The sequence below is a fragment of the Pseudorca crassidens genome, chromosome 2 (genome assembly GCF_039906515.1).
Source record: "Pseudorca crassidens isolate mPseCra1 chromosome 2, mPseCra1.hap1, whole genome shotgun sequence".
In the NCBI taxonomy this organism is placed as follows: Eukaryota; Metazoa; Chordata; class Mammalia; order Artiodactyla; family Delphinidae; genus Pseudorca; species Pseudorca crassidens.
In genome coordinates this window covers 116,428,422-116,445,256 of record NC_090297.1, presented here as the reverse complement: position 1 = coordinate 116,445,256, position 16,835 = coordinate 116,428,422, and the positions used below count along the sequence as shown (strand labels likewise).

General features: G+C 43.7%; 2 protein-coding genes and 1 long non-coding RNA gene across 4 annotated transcripts in view; 1 reads left to right on the top strand and 2 right to left on the bottom strand.

The window, feature by feature from the left end:
- Positions 1–966, bottom strand: part of LOC137219598 (uncharacterized) — a 7,824-nt gene extending 6,858 nt beyond the window's left edge. Inside the window, exon 1 of one of the 2 annotated variants that reach the window (XR_010941175.1) lies at positions 210–966. This is a non-coding gene — a long non-coding RNA (uncharacterized lncRNA). The remainder of the gene's footprint in view (positions 1–209) is intronic. The other variant, XR_010941176.1, reaches the window with a different exon arrangement.
- Positions 1–8,703, bottom strand: part of SDHC (succinate dehydrogenase complex subunit C) — a 27,999-nt gene extending 19,296 nt beyond the window's left edge. The window contains exons 1-3 of the mRNA XM_067728425.1: positions 8,603–8,703; positions 3,302–3,358; positions 976–1,077 (exon numbers count right to left, since the gene is read on the bottom strand). Coding sequence (XP_067584526.1) covers positions 976–1,077; positions 3,302–3,358; positions 8,603–8,622 — 179 coding nt within the window. The 5' untranslated portion in view covers positions 8,623–8,703. The remainder of the gene's footprint in view (positions 1–975; positions 1,078–3,301; positions 3,359–8,602) is intronic.
- On the top strand, positions 8,692–16,835 carry MPZ (myelin protein zero). Its single transcript, XM_067728424.1, is given in 7 exon segments — positions 8,692–8,828; positions 11,873–11,968; positions 14,299–14,465; positions 14,674–14,887; positions 15,130–15,265; positions 15,423–15,483; positions 15,585–16,835. Coding segments are annotated over 6 exon segments (939 nt in total). The 5' UTR covers positions 8,692–8,828; positions 11,873–11,901; the 3' UTR covers positions 15,879–16,835.

Here is a 16,835-nt window from a genome sequence, read left to right as displayed (position 1 = left end):
TTGGTAACACTGGATCAATGTTAATTTTGACTGTGATGGTTGTAGTATGGAGAGTTTCCTTGAATTTAGGAAATATACACTCAAGTGTTAAGCGATTGTGGTAGGCAGAAAGATGTCCACATTCTAATCCCTGAAACCTGTGAGTATTTACCTTAAATGGCGAAGGGGAATTAAGGTTGCATGTGAAATTAAGGTTGCTATAAGCTCACTTTAAGATAAGGAGACTATCTTGGATTAGCTGGATGGGCCCAATATAATCCTTTTAAAGTCCTTAAAAGTGGAAGGGTCTGGCAGAAGGAGGCAGTTAGAGGAGAAATGTGACAATGAAGCAGGTTCAAAGTGACAGGATGGGAGAACTTGACCCACCATTGCTGGTTTTGAAGATGGAGGAAGACCACAAACCAAAGAATTCGGAACAGCCTTCAGAAGCTGGAAAAGGCAAGGAAACAGATTCTCCCCTAGAGTCTCCAGAAACGAATGCAGCCCTGCTAACACCTTAATTTTAGCCCTGTAAGACATGAGCCAGAGTTTGACCTACAGGACTGTAAGATAATAAATGTGCTGTTTTAAGCTACCAAGTTTGTAGTTAACTTGTGACAGCAGCAATAGAAAACTAATACAGGAATAATGGGGTATCATCATCACTGCACTTGTTCTTAAATCATTCAGACATGTTATAACACATTGGGAATCTGCAAAAGGTATAGAGGAACACAGTGCACTACTTCTGCAACATTTATGTAAATTTGAAATTGTTTCAAAATAAATTTTTTTAATTAATAGGAATTACATTTTGACTTACCAGAATTTTCCAAATAGTAGTTTTGCAGGCTAGATTACCCTTCTAAGGCCAGAAGAGAGAATTTAGTCATCTTGTTATAAAAAAGGCCTAAGGGAAATAATCAGGGAGGCTATGGGCCAACCTCCAGAACTTTTATCCACTACTACTAAATTCCCTGGTTCCAGAGCCCTTACCTGTAGATAGTGACATGGGGAGACAAAGGACGGTTTGAACCAGTGTTCTTATTCCAGAACCTCTCCATCTCTTCTTTGGCTGTGGTTCCCAAAGGAACAGCACTAAAATAAAACCAAAAGGTTTTAAAATGATTAAAAGTAAACTTGGTTTAAATTTTCACTAACAAAAAGTTAACATATAAAAAGGTAAGCTGGGCTAGATAAACCTATGTATTAGGAAAACATGTTTGTCCACTCACCTTATCTTTCTGCCAAGGCTGACTCAGTTATTAATAACCTCAATCACCCAATGAGGTCATATCAGAGGATAACTCTTCTTTCCAATCCCCCAACACACAGGTCCAGTAACGGAGGCTAAACTTCTTTCTTGTTGGGCGGCAGGGCAAATATAATATTTCAAAACTATTTACATAAATGGATTACCCTTTTCCCAGGCCATGAGTGATATCTCATACATTACCACCTGCTCTCATCTGGCTCTTCAAGAATCCTTTTTAGGTTCTCAAAAATCAAGAACTGGATTCAGCTCAGTACCTCTGAATAGCTTCTTGGTTTTCCTTGTCACTGGGCTAGGCTGAAGCCAACTGTTTTATTCTTTTTCTTTTCTTTTTACTTTTTTTTTTTTTTTGGCCGCACTGTGGGGCATATGGGATCTTAGTTCCCCCATCAGGATCAAACCTGTGCCCCCTGCAGTGGAAGTGCAGAGTCTTAACCACTGGACCGCCAGGGAAGTCCCTGAAGCCAATTGTTAAACAGCTGTGTTCAACAATTTAACTTTCTAGGTGCCTATATTAAACATGATCTATCCCCCTCAAGAAAATATTTCCCCATAGATTACTTATTAATTGCAAAAGTTAAAAACAGTAACTCCATACTGGGAAAAAACTTAGCAGACATTTCTGTATTCAAATGATCAAAGTTAAAATCACTAATGGGACAAATGACATCACATGCCCCTGATGTGATGTACTGAGGATACAACATCATTTATGTATTACACTTGCCAAAAATGGATAACCTGAATCTAGTCATTAGAAAACAATCAGACAAACCTAACTTAAGAGACACTCTACAAAATAACTGACCTGTATTCTTCAAAAATGTCAATGTCATAAAAGACACAGGAAGGCTAAGAAATAGTTCCAGGTTAAAGGATACTACAGAAATATGACAACTAAATATAATATGTGAGCCTAATTAGATCCTGGATGGGGGACAGGTGGACTGTATTTCTATAAAGTACATTATTTGGGACAAATGGAAAATCTGAAAAACAACTGTATATCAGATAAGATTACATCAATGTTAAATTTGCCAAATTTGATAATTGCATTTGTATAATTTTACTGTGCTTTATAACATAATGCTCTTGTTCTTAGAAGAAGTTGTGTTTTTTTTTGGCCACATCACACGGCATGTAGGATCTTAGTTCCCTAACCAGGAATAGAACTGGTAGCCCCTGCAGTAGAAGCTCGGAGTCCCAACCACTGGATCGCCAGGGAATTCCCTTAGGAGAAGTTTTTAGAAGTAAAAGGTCATGATGTCTGCAACTTAATCTCAAAGAATTCAGAGAAAATAATCACAATAATTAAATTGTGCTGAATCACACTAAATTGTCAATACTAGGCCAGTTTTGACCCACAAAAATGGCAATTTCATATAGTACAACCTAAAATATATAGAGTGATAGGTAAACACAGCAAAATGTTAACAACTGATGAATGTAGGTGAAAGGTATACAGAACCTCCTTGTACTATTCTTCCAACTTTTCTGAAAGTACAAATTATCAAAATATTTCTACTATCTCTCTTTTTTTTTTCCCCCGGCAGTACCACACAGCTTGCGGGACCTCAGTTCCCCGACCAGGGATTGAGCCCGGGCCGCGGCAGTGAAAGCACTGAATCCTAACCATTGGACCACTAGGGAACTCCCTGGAAGTACAAAACATTTCTAAAATTAAACGTTAAAAAAAAAAAGAACCACAAAGAGACAATTGTTGAAGTCAGTAGACTAGAAATGAATATAGCAGAAAGAAAGAGAGATAAAGACTAAGGCCTGGGAGCTGCCCCAAATGCAAATCAATAAAGTTATATATAGCAGAAAAGCTTAAAGTGAGGAAAATTGAGAAAAAAAACAAAGATATATTCTTATTCTTCCTTCTTCTACTACCAGCTGAGAAAAATAAGGACCACAATCACTAAATTTTCAGCCAACCATCTACAATTACCTGCTTTCGTACATATCCCCAAAATATCAGTCAACCTACTGCTTTTCCCTGATGAAAAAAAGGTTAAATAATAATAATCTCCACATTTGGAAACTTACTTTCTGATACAGAGCAGAGGACTAAGGTGGGCACGGAGGCAGTGATGGCCAGCACGTCTGAAAGATAAGAGAACCAACAGTCAATACACATTTAGAGATGTACTTCAGTATATCAACTTCTCTATTTTTGTACTGTATTAGACTCTGGGTGGAGGGGAAAATTAGGAATAAGATAAAAACAATGACAGTATCAGGATCTTTGAGATTTTTTCTAGTTGGAAAGCTGCAACTTTAAATAACTTGAGAATAATCACAAATATTACTCACAAATGCAAAATAAGGTTTTAGCTGAACACAAATAATACAAGGTAAAAGAATAACCAGAGCTGGTAATGTTCAACAAAGAAATACAGAAAGCAAATTTTTTCAAGCTAGATCTTAAAGAAGGTGATGTTTAAAAGACAGGAGTTTAAAGAAAAGAGAGGGGGACTTCCTTGGCGGTCCAGTGGTTAGCACTCCTCACTTGCACTGCAGGGGGCAAGCGTTCAATCCCTGGTCAGGGAACTAAGATCCTGCATGCCATGAGGCATGGCCAAAAATAAAATAAAAAATAAAATAAAATAAAATTTTAAAAGGGGGGTGGGTACAGAATAAGCCAGTGGCAACACCAAGTACTATACAACTTAGCCAAAGCAGACACCTGATGCAAATGGATGAATTTAAAAGGTTTAAAGAACAAGGGGTTTGAGGAGGCAGGGTCCTCAGTATTAAGCTGTCATTCTAGGAACTACCAACAAGTTCCAGACAACCTGGATGAACTTTAAGTGAAAAAGGCTGTCATATAATAGTGCAAAAAATATGAGAATGTAGATTTCTTTACTACCCACATGAAAAGGTACTTGAAGTAGGTAACACAAGTTTTCTACTAAAAAGTTGCTATTTTTGAAACGTATATATCAATACCGGAACTGCTTTTCAAGTCTGAGACTAAAATGTACCCAGGCATTCTATCTAAAGAGAATTTAACTGATCCAGCATTTACATGGTATTATGAAAAACACATGATCACTACACCCCTTTAACTCACGTTATATCGAGTCTTTCCAAAGGTATTTGAGAAAGTTATCAGAGTGAAGCTCTGGGACCAAATACATTGAGATTCTACAAAAGTTTATTGTATATACACTATGTGCAAGACACTGTGGGGATACAAGATCACATTAAGATCCAATGATCTTCTAAAAAAGCTCATGATGTCCCTCATACCGTTGATATTAGATGCATAAATATTTCAAGAACCTTACACTCTACACTAGAACACTAGAAGGGCCCACTATTTGAAGGAAAAATAATCCAACCAACACTTCCTTCAGCTCTTCCCTCTTTCCAGCTTTGGAGGCAAGAGATGAATACAGACATTGTGTACCCAAGGCTCCCAGAAAGAAAGAAGTGGGAACAAATCTCTTTAAATCAATTGTGACTCTGAAGTTGCAGGGCATGCATTCCTCACACCAGGCTACGTCCAGTCACTCAGCTACCCAGCAAGAGTTTGCAGATGTGGGTTGGAATCTACAGCACTCTCTGTCTAGTGCTATTGTCTCCCAGACAAATACCAACGTAAACTTTCCACAAGGCCCTAACAGAAACTAGTTGCACAACTGCATAACCTTATTTGAAATATGACAAGAGTAGATATCTAATCTATCCTTGCCTTTCATGTGAAACCAGGAACCCTGAAAAGATTTCTTTTTCCACCCAGGAAGAGTTATATGTTATATGTTATAGCTAGAAAGTAACAGTACTTTATTTTATTTTTAATTAACAAGCCAGAACTGATTTCTAGTTAGGGCCTGTCCCTTTCTAAATGCATTATACATGTCTCCCCCAAAATGTAATCATGGCTTAAATTGTTTTTGAAACTCTTCTCTGTACTGAGGCAACAACAGTAATGTAACAAGAACACTGGACAAAGTAAAACAGCCAGACTGGAGGTCTAGATCTGCATAAGTTGTGTAACTTAGTGAGTCACTGAGCTTCAGCTTTTTCATTTATAAAATAGGATTGATAATACCTACATTATTGGTTGTTGGGAGGATTGCAAGAGAAAATGTATAGGAAAGCACTCTCTAAACTGCAATATACCCCATACATGTAATTTAGTAATATTTCACTGGTCTCCCAAAGGTCTTTAGAATTCATATCACATTCTTTTTAAAACTCTGCAGTGTAAAAATATTCATCTGCTGAAAATGGATTTGACTTTTGGAAAAAAACAAAAGTTATTCAAAGCCAAGTCTATGTGATCAAATTGAATAAGATCCACTTTTGGTCCAAAACAAGATGTGACTATAATATAATGAATTTCTCTTGTATGCCCTCTAAACTTGATCTGATGGCATGTCAAAATTTAGTTTCATAAATGAGGTAACAGGAACATTAAAGTATTTACATAACCTTGAAGGACACAATGAAGAGCAATCATTTATATATAGAATTTCTGATTAATTGTATGAGCACCCAACTAACTCCAAAGATACAATGTTAAGTCATTCTTGATTTCTTTTCTCTTACATCCCCCCATATATATGCAAGGCATCACCCAATCTTACCAATACTATCTAGAAAACTTCAGTCCATTGTTTTAGTCTGTATTCTCTTCATTTCTCACTAGGACTGTAACAGGAGCTCCTGAATTGATCTCCTAGCACCAATCTCTTCCCTATCATTCAATATTAGCAGCGTTAAATTACTGAAAAATAAAGCTGACTTCATCAATCATCTGCCTGCAAGTCTTTAACAGTTCCCCACTACTTATAAGGTTCACACTGCAGTCAAACAAGGCCCTTCTCAACATGACCTGATCCAATTCTCCAGAGCTATTCTCCCACAAGCTCCCTTCAGCCCTCTATACTTCTACCACACTGAATGTTACATTGCCCCCAGACAGAGCATAGTTTCTTTTGACCACATGCCTTTGCTCAGGCTATTCTCTGAGTGGACCTCCCTAGCAGCCTGATAAACTCATCCTTCAAGATCCAACAACTCCCAAATGGCAACTTCACCACTCCTTTAGCCCTACCTGCTGCACCTGTCATGCTCCCACATCACTTGTTCATATCTCTAAATCAACATTCTGTTGCTTATTAATTAATCCATTTATCTCCTTTGCTAAATTTTGAGCTCCTCAAGAATAGAACTGGAATACTTTGCATCTATAGCACCTATAACAATATGACAGAAGAGGCTCAAAAAAATGATTTGTGAATTAGTATGCTTATTTTAAAAGGCAGTCTTAAGAATTTAGACTTTAAATAAATTAAACCTTGTTTTTGGAGGTGCTTCACATGTAGCATTTAATATGATGAGCAACATTCGGAGGGTTAATGACTTGGTGGCTTTGTGCTTAAACTGCATGAACTTTACTAGATAGAAGCCTAGCCGTTCTTAGCTTAGTTCTCTATCTCAGTCTTGGCTTTGGCAACTCATTCCCTGACCGACTGCCAGTGGAGTCTGTGCTACTTAGCTGGTTATTCCTCCCTAGCTAGCCCATTAACTTTAGGGAGTCTACAAAATATAGAGCACTATTCAAAAGCCATGACATACAATACTGTGATAACTAATAATTTTTAGTTAACCAAGCATTAAAAATGTTTAGCCAATATTTCTCTTAAGTGAGTTCAAGTTATCACTATTTTCATTCACAAGTGAAGAAACCACAATCATGCAATCAATGACCTTGACTTGTCCCAAATAAATGGAATTAGTGACACTACTAGAACTAGAAACTAGCTCCTAGAATTTAAGGTGCCCTTTCCATAAGAGTTTTGTACTACCACTAATGAATCCTAGTGATGACAGTCCTACACAGCTCAAAATGATACAGACTGGACATACTCAATGTGTACAGTGATCCTTGGTTTCTAAGCGCTAATCATGAAACTCCTAAAATGAACTGTTTAGACCCAATATGATCATTACAAGCTAAACGTTAATTCCACCAAAAAGCCTGTGACATCTTCTAAAATATGATATATCAAAGAATTCAAAAGCATTCAATTATGGTCAAACTACTTGTAATAAAGGAGGCAATCTGGCAAGACTACCCCTGACACGCTTTAGAAAAAAAGACACAATTGTAAATAAGAGTCAGGGAGAAAAAAGAAGGATTAAGATAAACCATTCCTGATCTCAGCTCCAAGAGGAATCATTTTGTCACAGAGAAAAACTAAATAAAGTCCGTCTATTTTTACACTGGGTGATTGAAGTGGAAAGAGAAATGAGAAGACATTTGGGGAAATCAGGAATTAAATCTCAACTGCATTAAAACTAACTTTCCATAACAAATAGTTTCCAAAAATAGTGCTGGCACGAAACTATGCTGGGATTTGTACCAACAGCGTCAAAAATCGCTATGGCTAGAAAGGCTCTGAGCAGAGAACGAGGCCTTGTCGACAATGGACAGTTCATAATGGAAGACAGTCTAGGGTATTTCTCAGGACAAGGAGTTGACACTACAGAGAAAAACTGGGGCATCTATTCCCCTCACCCACCAAGTAAAAAAATAAACAAACTGAAGTTCCTGGCTGCTCTGAGGCAGCAGAGCAACCACTATGGGCGCTATTGCTAATCGTCACCCCGATAGGGGTCTAGGCCTCCTGCACTCTCTACGAGGGGCCCGTTAGGAACTGGGACAGTGCCCACTCATTGCCAGCAGCTGGTGTTTGCAGGAGTAAAACGCAAAGGTAAAGTACTCCAAGATCCTTATCCTCGAGGCCCAAGCCCTAAATAAGAGAAGTTAGACCTACTTATTTTCTTGGAGCTCGGCTCTCGCTGCAGCCACAAGAGCAATCTGGGGAAGAACTATTTTAGAAGTGGGGAAAAACTATTTTAAAAGTGGGAAAGCTGGGCTTCCCTGGTGGCGCAGTGGTTGAGAGTCCACCTGCCGATGCAGGGGACACAGGTTTGTGCCCCGGTCCGGGAAGATCCCACATGCCGCGGAGCGGCTGGGCCCGTGAGCCATGGCCGCTGAGCCTGCGCTCCGCAACGGGAGAGGCCACAGCAGTGAGAGGCCCGCGTACCGCAAAAAAAAAAAAGTGGGAAAACAGAAGCGGCGAGAGCCCCGCGACCCATCCGCAAGGAGTAAGGAAAAGATAATCGGCCAGGGACCCCCGAAGCCCTACATGGTGCACAGGAGACGCTAGGGGAGGGGAAGGGTCTCTAGGTTTCCAAAGCGCGTGGCCTCCACCCACAGGTCCTTTCCCTGCCGAGGCACGGGGTAAACAGCTGTTAGCAAGACGTGAGGGGCCAGTGCAGCTCTCCCGAGAGCCGCCGGCACCGACTCCCACCCCACACTAAAGTCACCTCAAACAGATCGCAGCCATCTTGGGTTCCGGCCTGGACGGAAGTGACGCCGACGGCCCCACCACCTCTGGGCGATGGGAGGGGCGGGGCTTCTGTCACGTGACGACACCAGCTCTTTCTGAGGATTGGGAGGCTCTCCGGATCAGCCCTAGTTCCGACTCTTCGCATATCTTCTGTGCGCAGTTAGTCTCTGACCCCTCCTCTCTCAGCTGACTTCTAAAAAGTGGTAAGTTTTCCGCAGAACTGCCGCTGGGTCAAATTCTGCAGTCTACGTTTTACCTTTTTGTTTTCAGAGGTGCTTCACAGGTAGCACCTCTAAAAACACTCATTTTGTTTAGCACCACAAAGCAGAGGGCTTGCCCAGATTCTTCACTGAGGACTTCTCAGTCTAGTTTCACGCCTTCCCCCTCCCAGGTGGGACTAAAAAGTATTATAGGGTGACTGAGACATGCAGGGAAAAAGATACTTTCGGCTTGCAGCAACATGGATGAACCAAAAGATTATCATACTAAAGTAAGTCAGAAAGAAAAAGACAAATAACATATCACATATATGTGGACTCTAAAATATGGTACAACTGAATTTATTTACAGAACAGAAACAGACATAGAAAACAAACAAACATAGTTACCAAAGGGGAAAGGAGGAGGGATAAATTAGGAGTTTGGGATTAGCAGATACAAACTACTATGTCTAAAACAGGTAACCAACAAGGTCCTACTGTATGGCACGGGGAACTATATTCAGTCTCCTGTAATGAACCATAATGGAAAAGAATATGAAAAAGAATATATATATGACTGAATCACTTCGCTGTACACCAGAAATTAACACAACTTCGTAAATCAACTATACTTCAATTAAAAAAATTTTTTTTTGTAAAGATACTTTGGGCTCCTTCCCATTCTTATGTGAACCGTCTTCACCAGTACAGAGATAGTGCACAAGTTGAGATCCGTGGGGGAGAGAACCTCTCAGAGCACCATCCGAGGATGGGGAGCGTCCTCTAACCACCTCGATTAGCTTTATGTCTCACAATTCCTGGGCTTGAGCCGCTGCATGAGCTAGATGCCCACTAACCAAAGACAACGCTCCCTTGTTCCTTGTTTCAGGGCTATGTGGGTGACACCCACTGCCAGAAGAACCTGGGGTACGGGTGGGGGAGAACTTGCTTTGATTTATATACATAAAAACAGTTTTGAGCAATCACTTCCAGAGCACTTATAAGGGAGAAAACAAGCAAGTGGAAAGGAACGGAAAAGCGCAAAAGTTCTTGAGACTCTTTTGAGGAGGAAGGGTGAGGAGAAGTGAAGCAGACAGCCAAAGCAACTCCTGTTCAGCAATAAAAACATATTCGTTGCATTAATATTCAGATCTTATTTATATTTAGCGCTTATGTACTTTTCCTTTCAGGACTTAAATAGCACAGATTCATTTATTTCTACATCAAATGAATATACTATTTTGCATTTCTATAATGCTGGCAAAGAAAGCACTATAATAAACTTCTGGACTGGAAGGGACCTTACAGGCTCTCCAGCCCGATTTTCTCTCCAGTGTAGGAATCTCCTCTGTAGCGCTGCTGACAGCTGATTTTCAAGAGTGTGTTCTAACATATTCGCTAATGGGTACCTCAAAAAACAAGTTTCATTTAGTAAACATTTTAGTCATTAGGAAGTTATTACATTAAAATACAGTTTTCTGCGATTGATCTTCCAGTCATTGATCTTGCTTTGGCCCTCGGAAGCTTCACATTAACAAATCCAATGAATGCCTCTTTCACTTAGTTCTTCCAATGTTTCATGTAACGTGTTTGTCTTAAAACTCAGCTCTGACCATGTAGACACTCCCATTCCTAACCCCAAATACCATCCCAAAACCATCAGCAGAATTCTTATGATGTACCGGATTAAATCCACCCCCTTTGCTCTGTCATTTAAGGCCATCCACAAACTGGCTTCAACTTTCCTGTACAGACTCCTTTCCTCTGATGCCTGTTCAAGATCCCCCAAATTGAGTAAAAATGGAGGACACCAGATCTGCCCTGAATATTCCCAAAACTTCACAAACCTACCCACCCCCCCCACACACACACACATACACACTTTCTTATCTCTTTGTCTTTGCTTTTGTTGTTCTATCTGCCTAGATACCCTCACTGCCAATTTCTCCTTTTCAAAATGGCATGCATCCTTAAAGGTTGGTCCACATCTAATACTGCCTTCTAGACATGACTCCCTCTTCCTCTGAACTTCATTTATTAAATGAAAGTTATTGATATTTTTGTGTTTAATCTCTGTTACATAACTTAATTTTCCTAATGTAGCTCTATGTGCCCTCACTTATACTCTCAGCACTTTGTTCATCAGTCTGCTGCATCATGGTTTATTATATTTCATTGTTAACGGGTTTGTCCTCTGATTCTCCCCTCTGCCTCCCCAAACTAAATTTTGAACTCCTTGAAGGAGGATCTTAATTTTTATTCCTCTTTCTATTACTCACATACCCACATATTCACATACTCATATATGTAGCTGGCTGACACTCAATATAATTTTGTTGCCTTGCTTTTAACTGAAATGGACTTAAACTGCAGCGTGAGGCAGTGAAGGACTTCCTGAAAAAAAGGGAAAGATCAAGGGATTCTTCCCTGGGTATTTTCCCACGGAAAAAAAGTTTTTTATCTGGAAAGAATCACCCAAGATGCAGAGAGATAGGAAAAAAAAAAAAAAAGACACCCAAAGGACTTAGTCATCTCAAGAAGCCTGTAATGTAGCCCACAGTAGTGAAGATAGCAGGGATATCCTGTTTTGAAAGTTCTCTGGGGGAAACCCACCTCTAACTCCTAGAGCCCTAGGGGAGCCACTCTCAGGCATGGAGGCTAGGGAGGAATCCCTTTTCATAGCCTTAGGATTCAGGTTACTCCACCCATCTGTCCCTCAGAGAAATGTGTTTGTGTCCCTTTTTCTGTCCCTCTCCCTCACCCCCCCCCCGACATTCCAGCCTGGGGCAGGGGGAGGCCAGCAGACACAAAGCCCTCAGTGTATGGGGTGGTATGTGTCCCCCCCCCACCCCTCTACCCAGAGGACACAATGCCCCTTCTGCTCCCTGTGCTCTGCCCCCCTCCTCACCACCTCTCAACTGCACATGCCAGGCTGCAATTGGCTACTGGCTCAGGACAGCCCCCTCATACCGGGACCCTGGGGGATTTTAAGCGGGTTCCAGGAACCCCCGCTCAGTTCCTTGTCCCCCACTCTCCCAACCCCGCAGACGCTCCGGGCCCTAGCCCTGCCCCAGCTATGGCTCCTGGGGCTCCCTCTTCCAACCCCAGTCCTATCCTGGCTGCGCTACTCTTCTCCTCTTTGGGTAAGTTGAGCCACCCCAGTCTGGGGGCCCCGGGGCTCAGGTTGTCTCTCAGCAACCTCCCCCCTGCCTTCGCTGCGCTCCTCACTGCAATCAAAGAAAGAGGCAGCAACAGCAGGAAGATGCTATTCTATGCAGAGAAAAAATATATATATAGTTTGGAGGGAGGCTGTAAAGGTAAAGGTATTCTGTGAAGGGAAAAGGGAAAAGAGTGTAGAGAGCTTCCCTGAGGTGGACCTGACCGGACCCGGGTTGGAAACCAGTAACATGCCCCCAAAGCAGTGGTGAAGGCCTACTAGGAAGCAGTGTTAGAGCTTGGTAAGGAACATGTTCAGACATCTGGGTTCTGGTCCCTACTCATTCCCTAGTCGTGCAGAAGGTACCTTAACCTTAGTTTCCCTGAAGAGAGAAGTCAGGGAATGTGATCTAAGGAAGGAGCCCAAGGTTTGTGGCCCCAACTCCTCCGATCCTTTGTCTCTTGGTACCTCAGTTTCTCTTTGTGGATCTGTTGTCCATTATGTGGGTGAACAGAGTAGAAGGGAGGTTCTGTGAGATTCTAGGGTCTTGTCTCATCTAAAGCTATCTTCCACATAAGTTGACCAGCCCCTTCCTTGCCCCACGGCAGATGTTGGGTGAGGAAGAGAAGTTCAAAGCAGGGTTATCTGAATGGATTGTTCCCTTCTCCAAACTGCCCTGAAGCCTAGTGCAGTGGGTGAGAAGTAGGGCAAATGAGGGGAGGGGAGGGAGGGCTGGTTAGAATGTCTGAGATTCTCTGCGGTCAGCTCCTTGAGTCCTAAACCTAGCAGCTACACTCTTCTGGACTGTACTGGACTATTCAGAGGTATCCTGAGAAAATGTTAAGGATAGGGAGTTGGAGAAGGGCGTGGTGAGGGAAATGGGGAGAGGGGATCTTGGAGTATAAGAGGGAGAGAAAGTTCTGTCCCACTCATAGCACCATTGAACAGAGCTGAAGGGCAGTGGTTGATATTTGAACAGGAGGAATAGAAGTTAGATCCAATGAATAACCTTCCTTGTTACATTTGGGATACCCAAGAAGGCTCGAAGGCTCAGTCCCAGGAGGTGAGTCATTGGTATTGCATGCTGAGGTGGGAGATTTGGGACTATGGACCACGGGCAGGGGTGCGGGGGGCAGTGAGGGGAGGGGAGGCATGAGCCCCCAACACTGGTCAGTGGTCAGACAATGGGTCTCTATTTATTTGATTGCTTCCTCCCTCTCCCATAGAACAAAAGGGTCTACAGTTGCCCCCAGCCAGGGCCAGCCCACACACATAATCTCCCTGGAATGGCCTTGTGTGGGTGAGTCTTGGGAGTGACCCTGGGCCAAAAGGGCCAAGAGGAGGGTGAGGAGGGTCAAAGCAGAACCACAAGGGGCTCAAATGCAGAGTCATCTGAGCTTTGGGCTTGAGGGTGCTGCTCTGAATCAAGCTTCCCCTGAGAGGGATATGAGGGCCTTCCCTCCGTGACCCCCCCAGTCAAGAGCAGCTGTATGGCAATCAGGGATTCAGCACTGAAGACAGCTGGGTCAGGGAAGAAGACTTACATTCTCTAGTTATCTTCAATTCTTCTGCAAGACATTTGAGTTTGTTGTACTGTGAAATACTATGTAGCTGTTAAAAGTAATATTGATCTGTACGCATCAAAGTGGAACACTCCCAACAGATACATATATTCTTTTTATACATATATTCTTAAGCCAAAAAAAAAGACTATAATGCAATGTATGTTAAAAAAGAAAAGAAAGCTCCACAGAAAGAAACTATTTCTTATAAGTATATGTGTATCTTGAGTTTATGTTGAGTCTGACACATAGAAAATGGTTACACATTAAACTGATAACGTTGGTAATATCTGGGAGGGGACTACAGGAAAGGAATTGGTCAAGAGAGACTTTAGCTCTCTTTATCTCTATTGCTTGAATAGTTATAAGAAGAATGCACTATGTGTTACCTGTATAATTTATAATAAGTTTTAAAAATTGTAAAGCCTGCATCTAAGGGATAGCTTAAGAATTAGATACTGATCCAAAGGGAAAGTTAGACTTGGAGACAGAATTCAACTTCTGGAAGTCCTCAGGGGAATTCTGGTACTGCTGATTTCATTTCCTCTATGAACATGCCGAAGAGCTTGAACCAGCAAAGCATTTCCACTCATCTATTCAATTAGGCGAGAGAGACCTGGACCGCAGAATTCGTCATTTCTGTCCCAGTCTTCGCTTTGGCCTCTGACTCAGGCTTGACTTCCTATTGATCTCACTCCCTCTATATCCCTTTTTGGGCCCACATGTGCATCTGATTCCCCCTCTATGTTTGCAGTGCTCTCCCCAGCCCAGGCCATTGTGGTTTACACGGACAAGGAGGTCCACGGTGCTGTGGGCTCCCGGGTGACCCTGCACTGCTCCTTCTGGTCCAGTGAGTGGGTCTCAGATGACATCTCCTTCACCTGGCGCTACCAGCCAGAAGGAGGCCGTGATGCCATCTCGGTGAGTGCCTGGGGGGAATCCTGAGTTTGCATAACAGAAAGGGTGTTTCAAAGAACCACAGAAAAGAGAACTTGGGCTAAGGAAGGGGAGTAAGTGGCAATCTTTGTCACACTGACTAGGGCTGAACCCCCTCCCCAGCATTACCCTCACCAGCCCAGAATCCCTCACCCTGAAGCTAGAAATACATGCTTCCCCTCATTCCTCATAGATCTTCCACTATGCCAAGGGACAGCCCTACATCGATGAGGTGGGGACCTTCAAAGAGCGCATTCAGTGGGTAGGGGACCCTCTCTGGAAGGATGGCTCCATTGTCATACACAACCTGGACTATAGTGACAACGGCACTTTCACCTGTGACGTCAAAAACCCACCAGACATAGTGGGCAAGACCTCTCAGGTCACGCTCTATGTCTTTGAAAAAGGTGTGAGAGGAGGTGGGATGTGGGCATGGGAGGGAGTTCAGAGAGGGGATCGGGCCTCCCTGAGAGGCTGGGGGAAGGGGCAAAATGCCGGGGCTAATGCCCCTCAGGCTCTGGGAGAGTGGGCAGAAGACAGCCTTGGTTGGGATGTCTTACAACCCAAACCGCAGGGAATAAGTGTGGGGCTAGGAACCAAAGATACTTGTCCCTGCTCATTCCGCCACTTCTTTTCCTTCCCCTTTTAGTGCCTACTAGGTACGGGGTGGTGCTGGGAGCCGTGATCGGGGGTGTTTTGGGGGGTGTTCTATTGCTGCTGCTGCTTTTCTACCTGATTCGGTACTGCTGGCTACGCAGGCAGGCGGCCCTGCAGAGGAGACTCAGGTAAGGCGCAGAGCCGACTCCCCTTCCCCAACCCACTACTCCCCATGTGGGCGGAGACTAACCCAATGGGTGGGAGGGCCAAAGGGAAAAGGAAGCCTTGACCCCTCCGTGAGGGGCTCCAACAGGGCCAAATCCATAGCACCCCCTTTCCCTACAGTGCCATGGAGAAGGGGAAATTGCACAAGTCTGTGAAGGACTCATCGAAGCGCGGCCGGCAGGTTAGTGGGACTTGGGGTGCCTCCAGGCAGCAGTCGGGGGCAGGATGGGAACAGTCAAGCCCCACCTGACCAGTGACTGATGCGTGCACTCCTCCCCACAGACGCCAGTGCTGTATGCCATGCTGGACCACAGCAGAAGCACCAAAGCTGCCAGTGAGAAGAAGACTAAAGGGTTGGGGGAGTCTCGCAAGGATAAGAAATAGCGGTTAGCGGGCCGGGCGGGGGGTAAGGGGTCAGGGGCGGAGGCTACCAAAGGCTCTCAGATGGTGGTCATAGAGATGGAGCTACGAAAGGATGAGCAGAGCTCGGAGCTCCGGCCTGCTGTCAAGTCCCCCAGCAGAACCAGCCTCAAGAATGCCCTCAAGAACATGATGGGCCTGGACTCAGAAAAGTGATCACCCCCTCCCCCCACCAAGGCCCTGCCAGAAAAGGGGGACCTAGGCTCCTCTATCCCCCGTCTAGGTGCTTTCCTCCTTAGCTCCCCAGCCCTTGCCCTGCCCTCACTTCCCTTTGAGATGTAAGTTTCATTCCAAAATTCATTCCCCAAGCACTTCATATTCTCCCCCACCTTCACCTCCTGGCTTTCTGGAAGCCCAGGGCTCCATCCTACACTCCACCTGCCCCAGGGACTGTGTGTTTGGTGCCCGTTCCTCTGGCGCTGAAAAGAAAGGGACCTTGCTACCCCCTGCCTCAACTCCAGGCCACCTGATATTCCCATCCCCTGCACCACCTAGCCTGTCCCTCTGACCCTCTTCTCTCTGACCCTCCCTCCCCTCCATCAGGTGGCCCAGCTGCAGACTCTGCCCTCCCAGCTAACACCCAGGTCACCCAGATCAGATTCTCCTTCAGGTTTTATTTAGGTTGTTAGTTATTTTTTATTTTTTAATCCATTCTTGTTTGTTTGTTTATCTGATCTGTGCCCATGCTCTACCCTCCCCCCATGACTGAGTACCAATGACGTCATGTGGCTTTGGCAATTCCCCACCCCCCATTAAATCCTTAATGGAGAGCCAGCCCAAGCAGAGGGGCCCCCGATCCTCAAACCTCAGCTACAGGAATGGTGCCCCCTGACCACTTTGGAGCACTGTTCTGGGACTCAAGGTCACAGGAAAGGAGAGGGAGAGACAAAGGATCTTCATAGGTGAGGGGGCTGAGGAGGGGACAAATGAGCCTTAAGAAATAGCTTTTAAATAACCAAAGAAAAAGCAGGAAAAACAAATGGGAAACGGGGGAAAGGGAAAAGGCTGCACTCCTAGCCACAGGGGATTCTTAGGATTTTTCTACATTCTGTATATTTCTTCTCAAACCCCCAAATCTCCTTAAATGTTTAATAAACACTGACATTTCCAGAA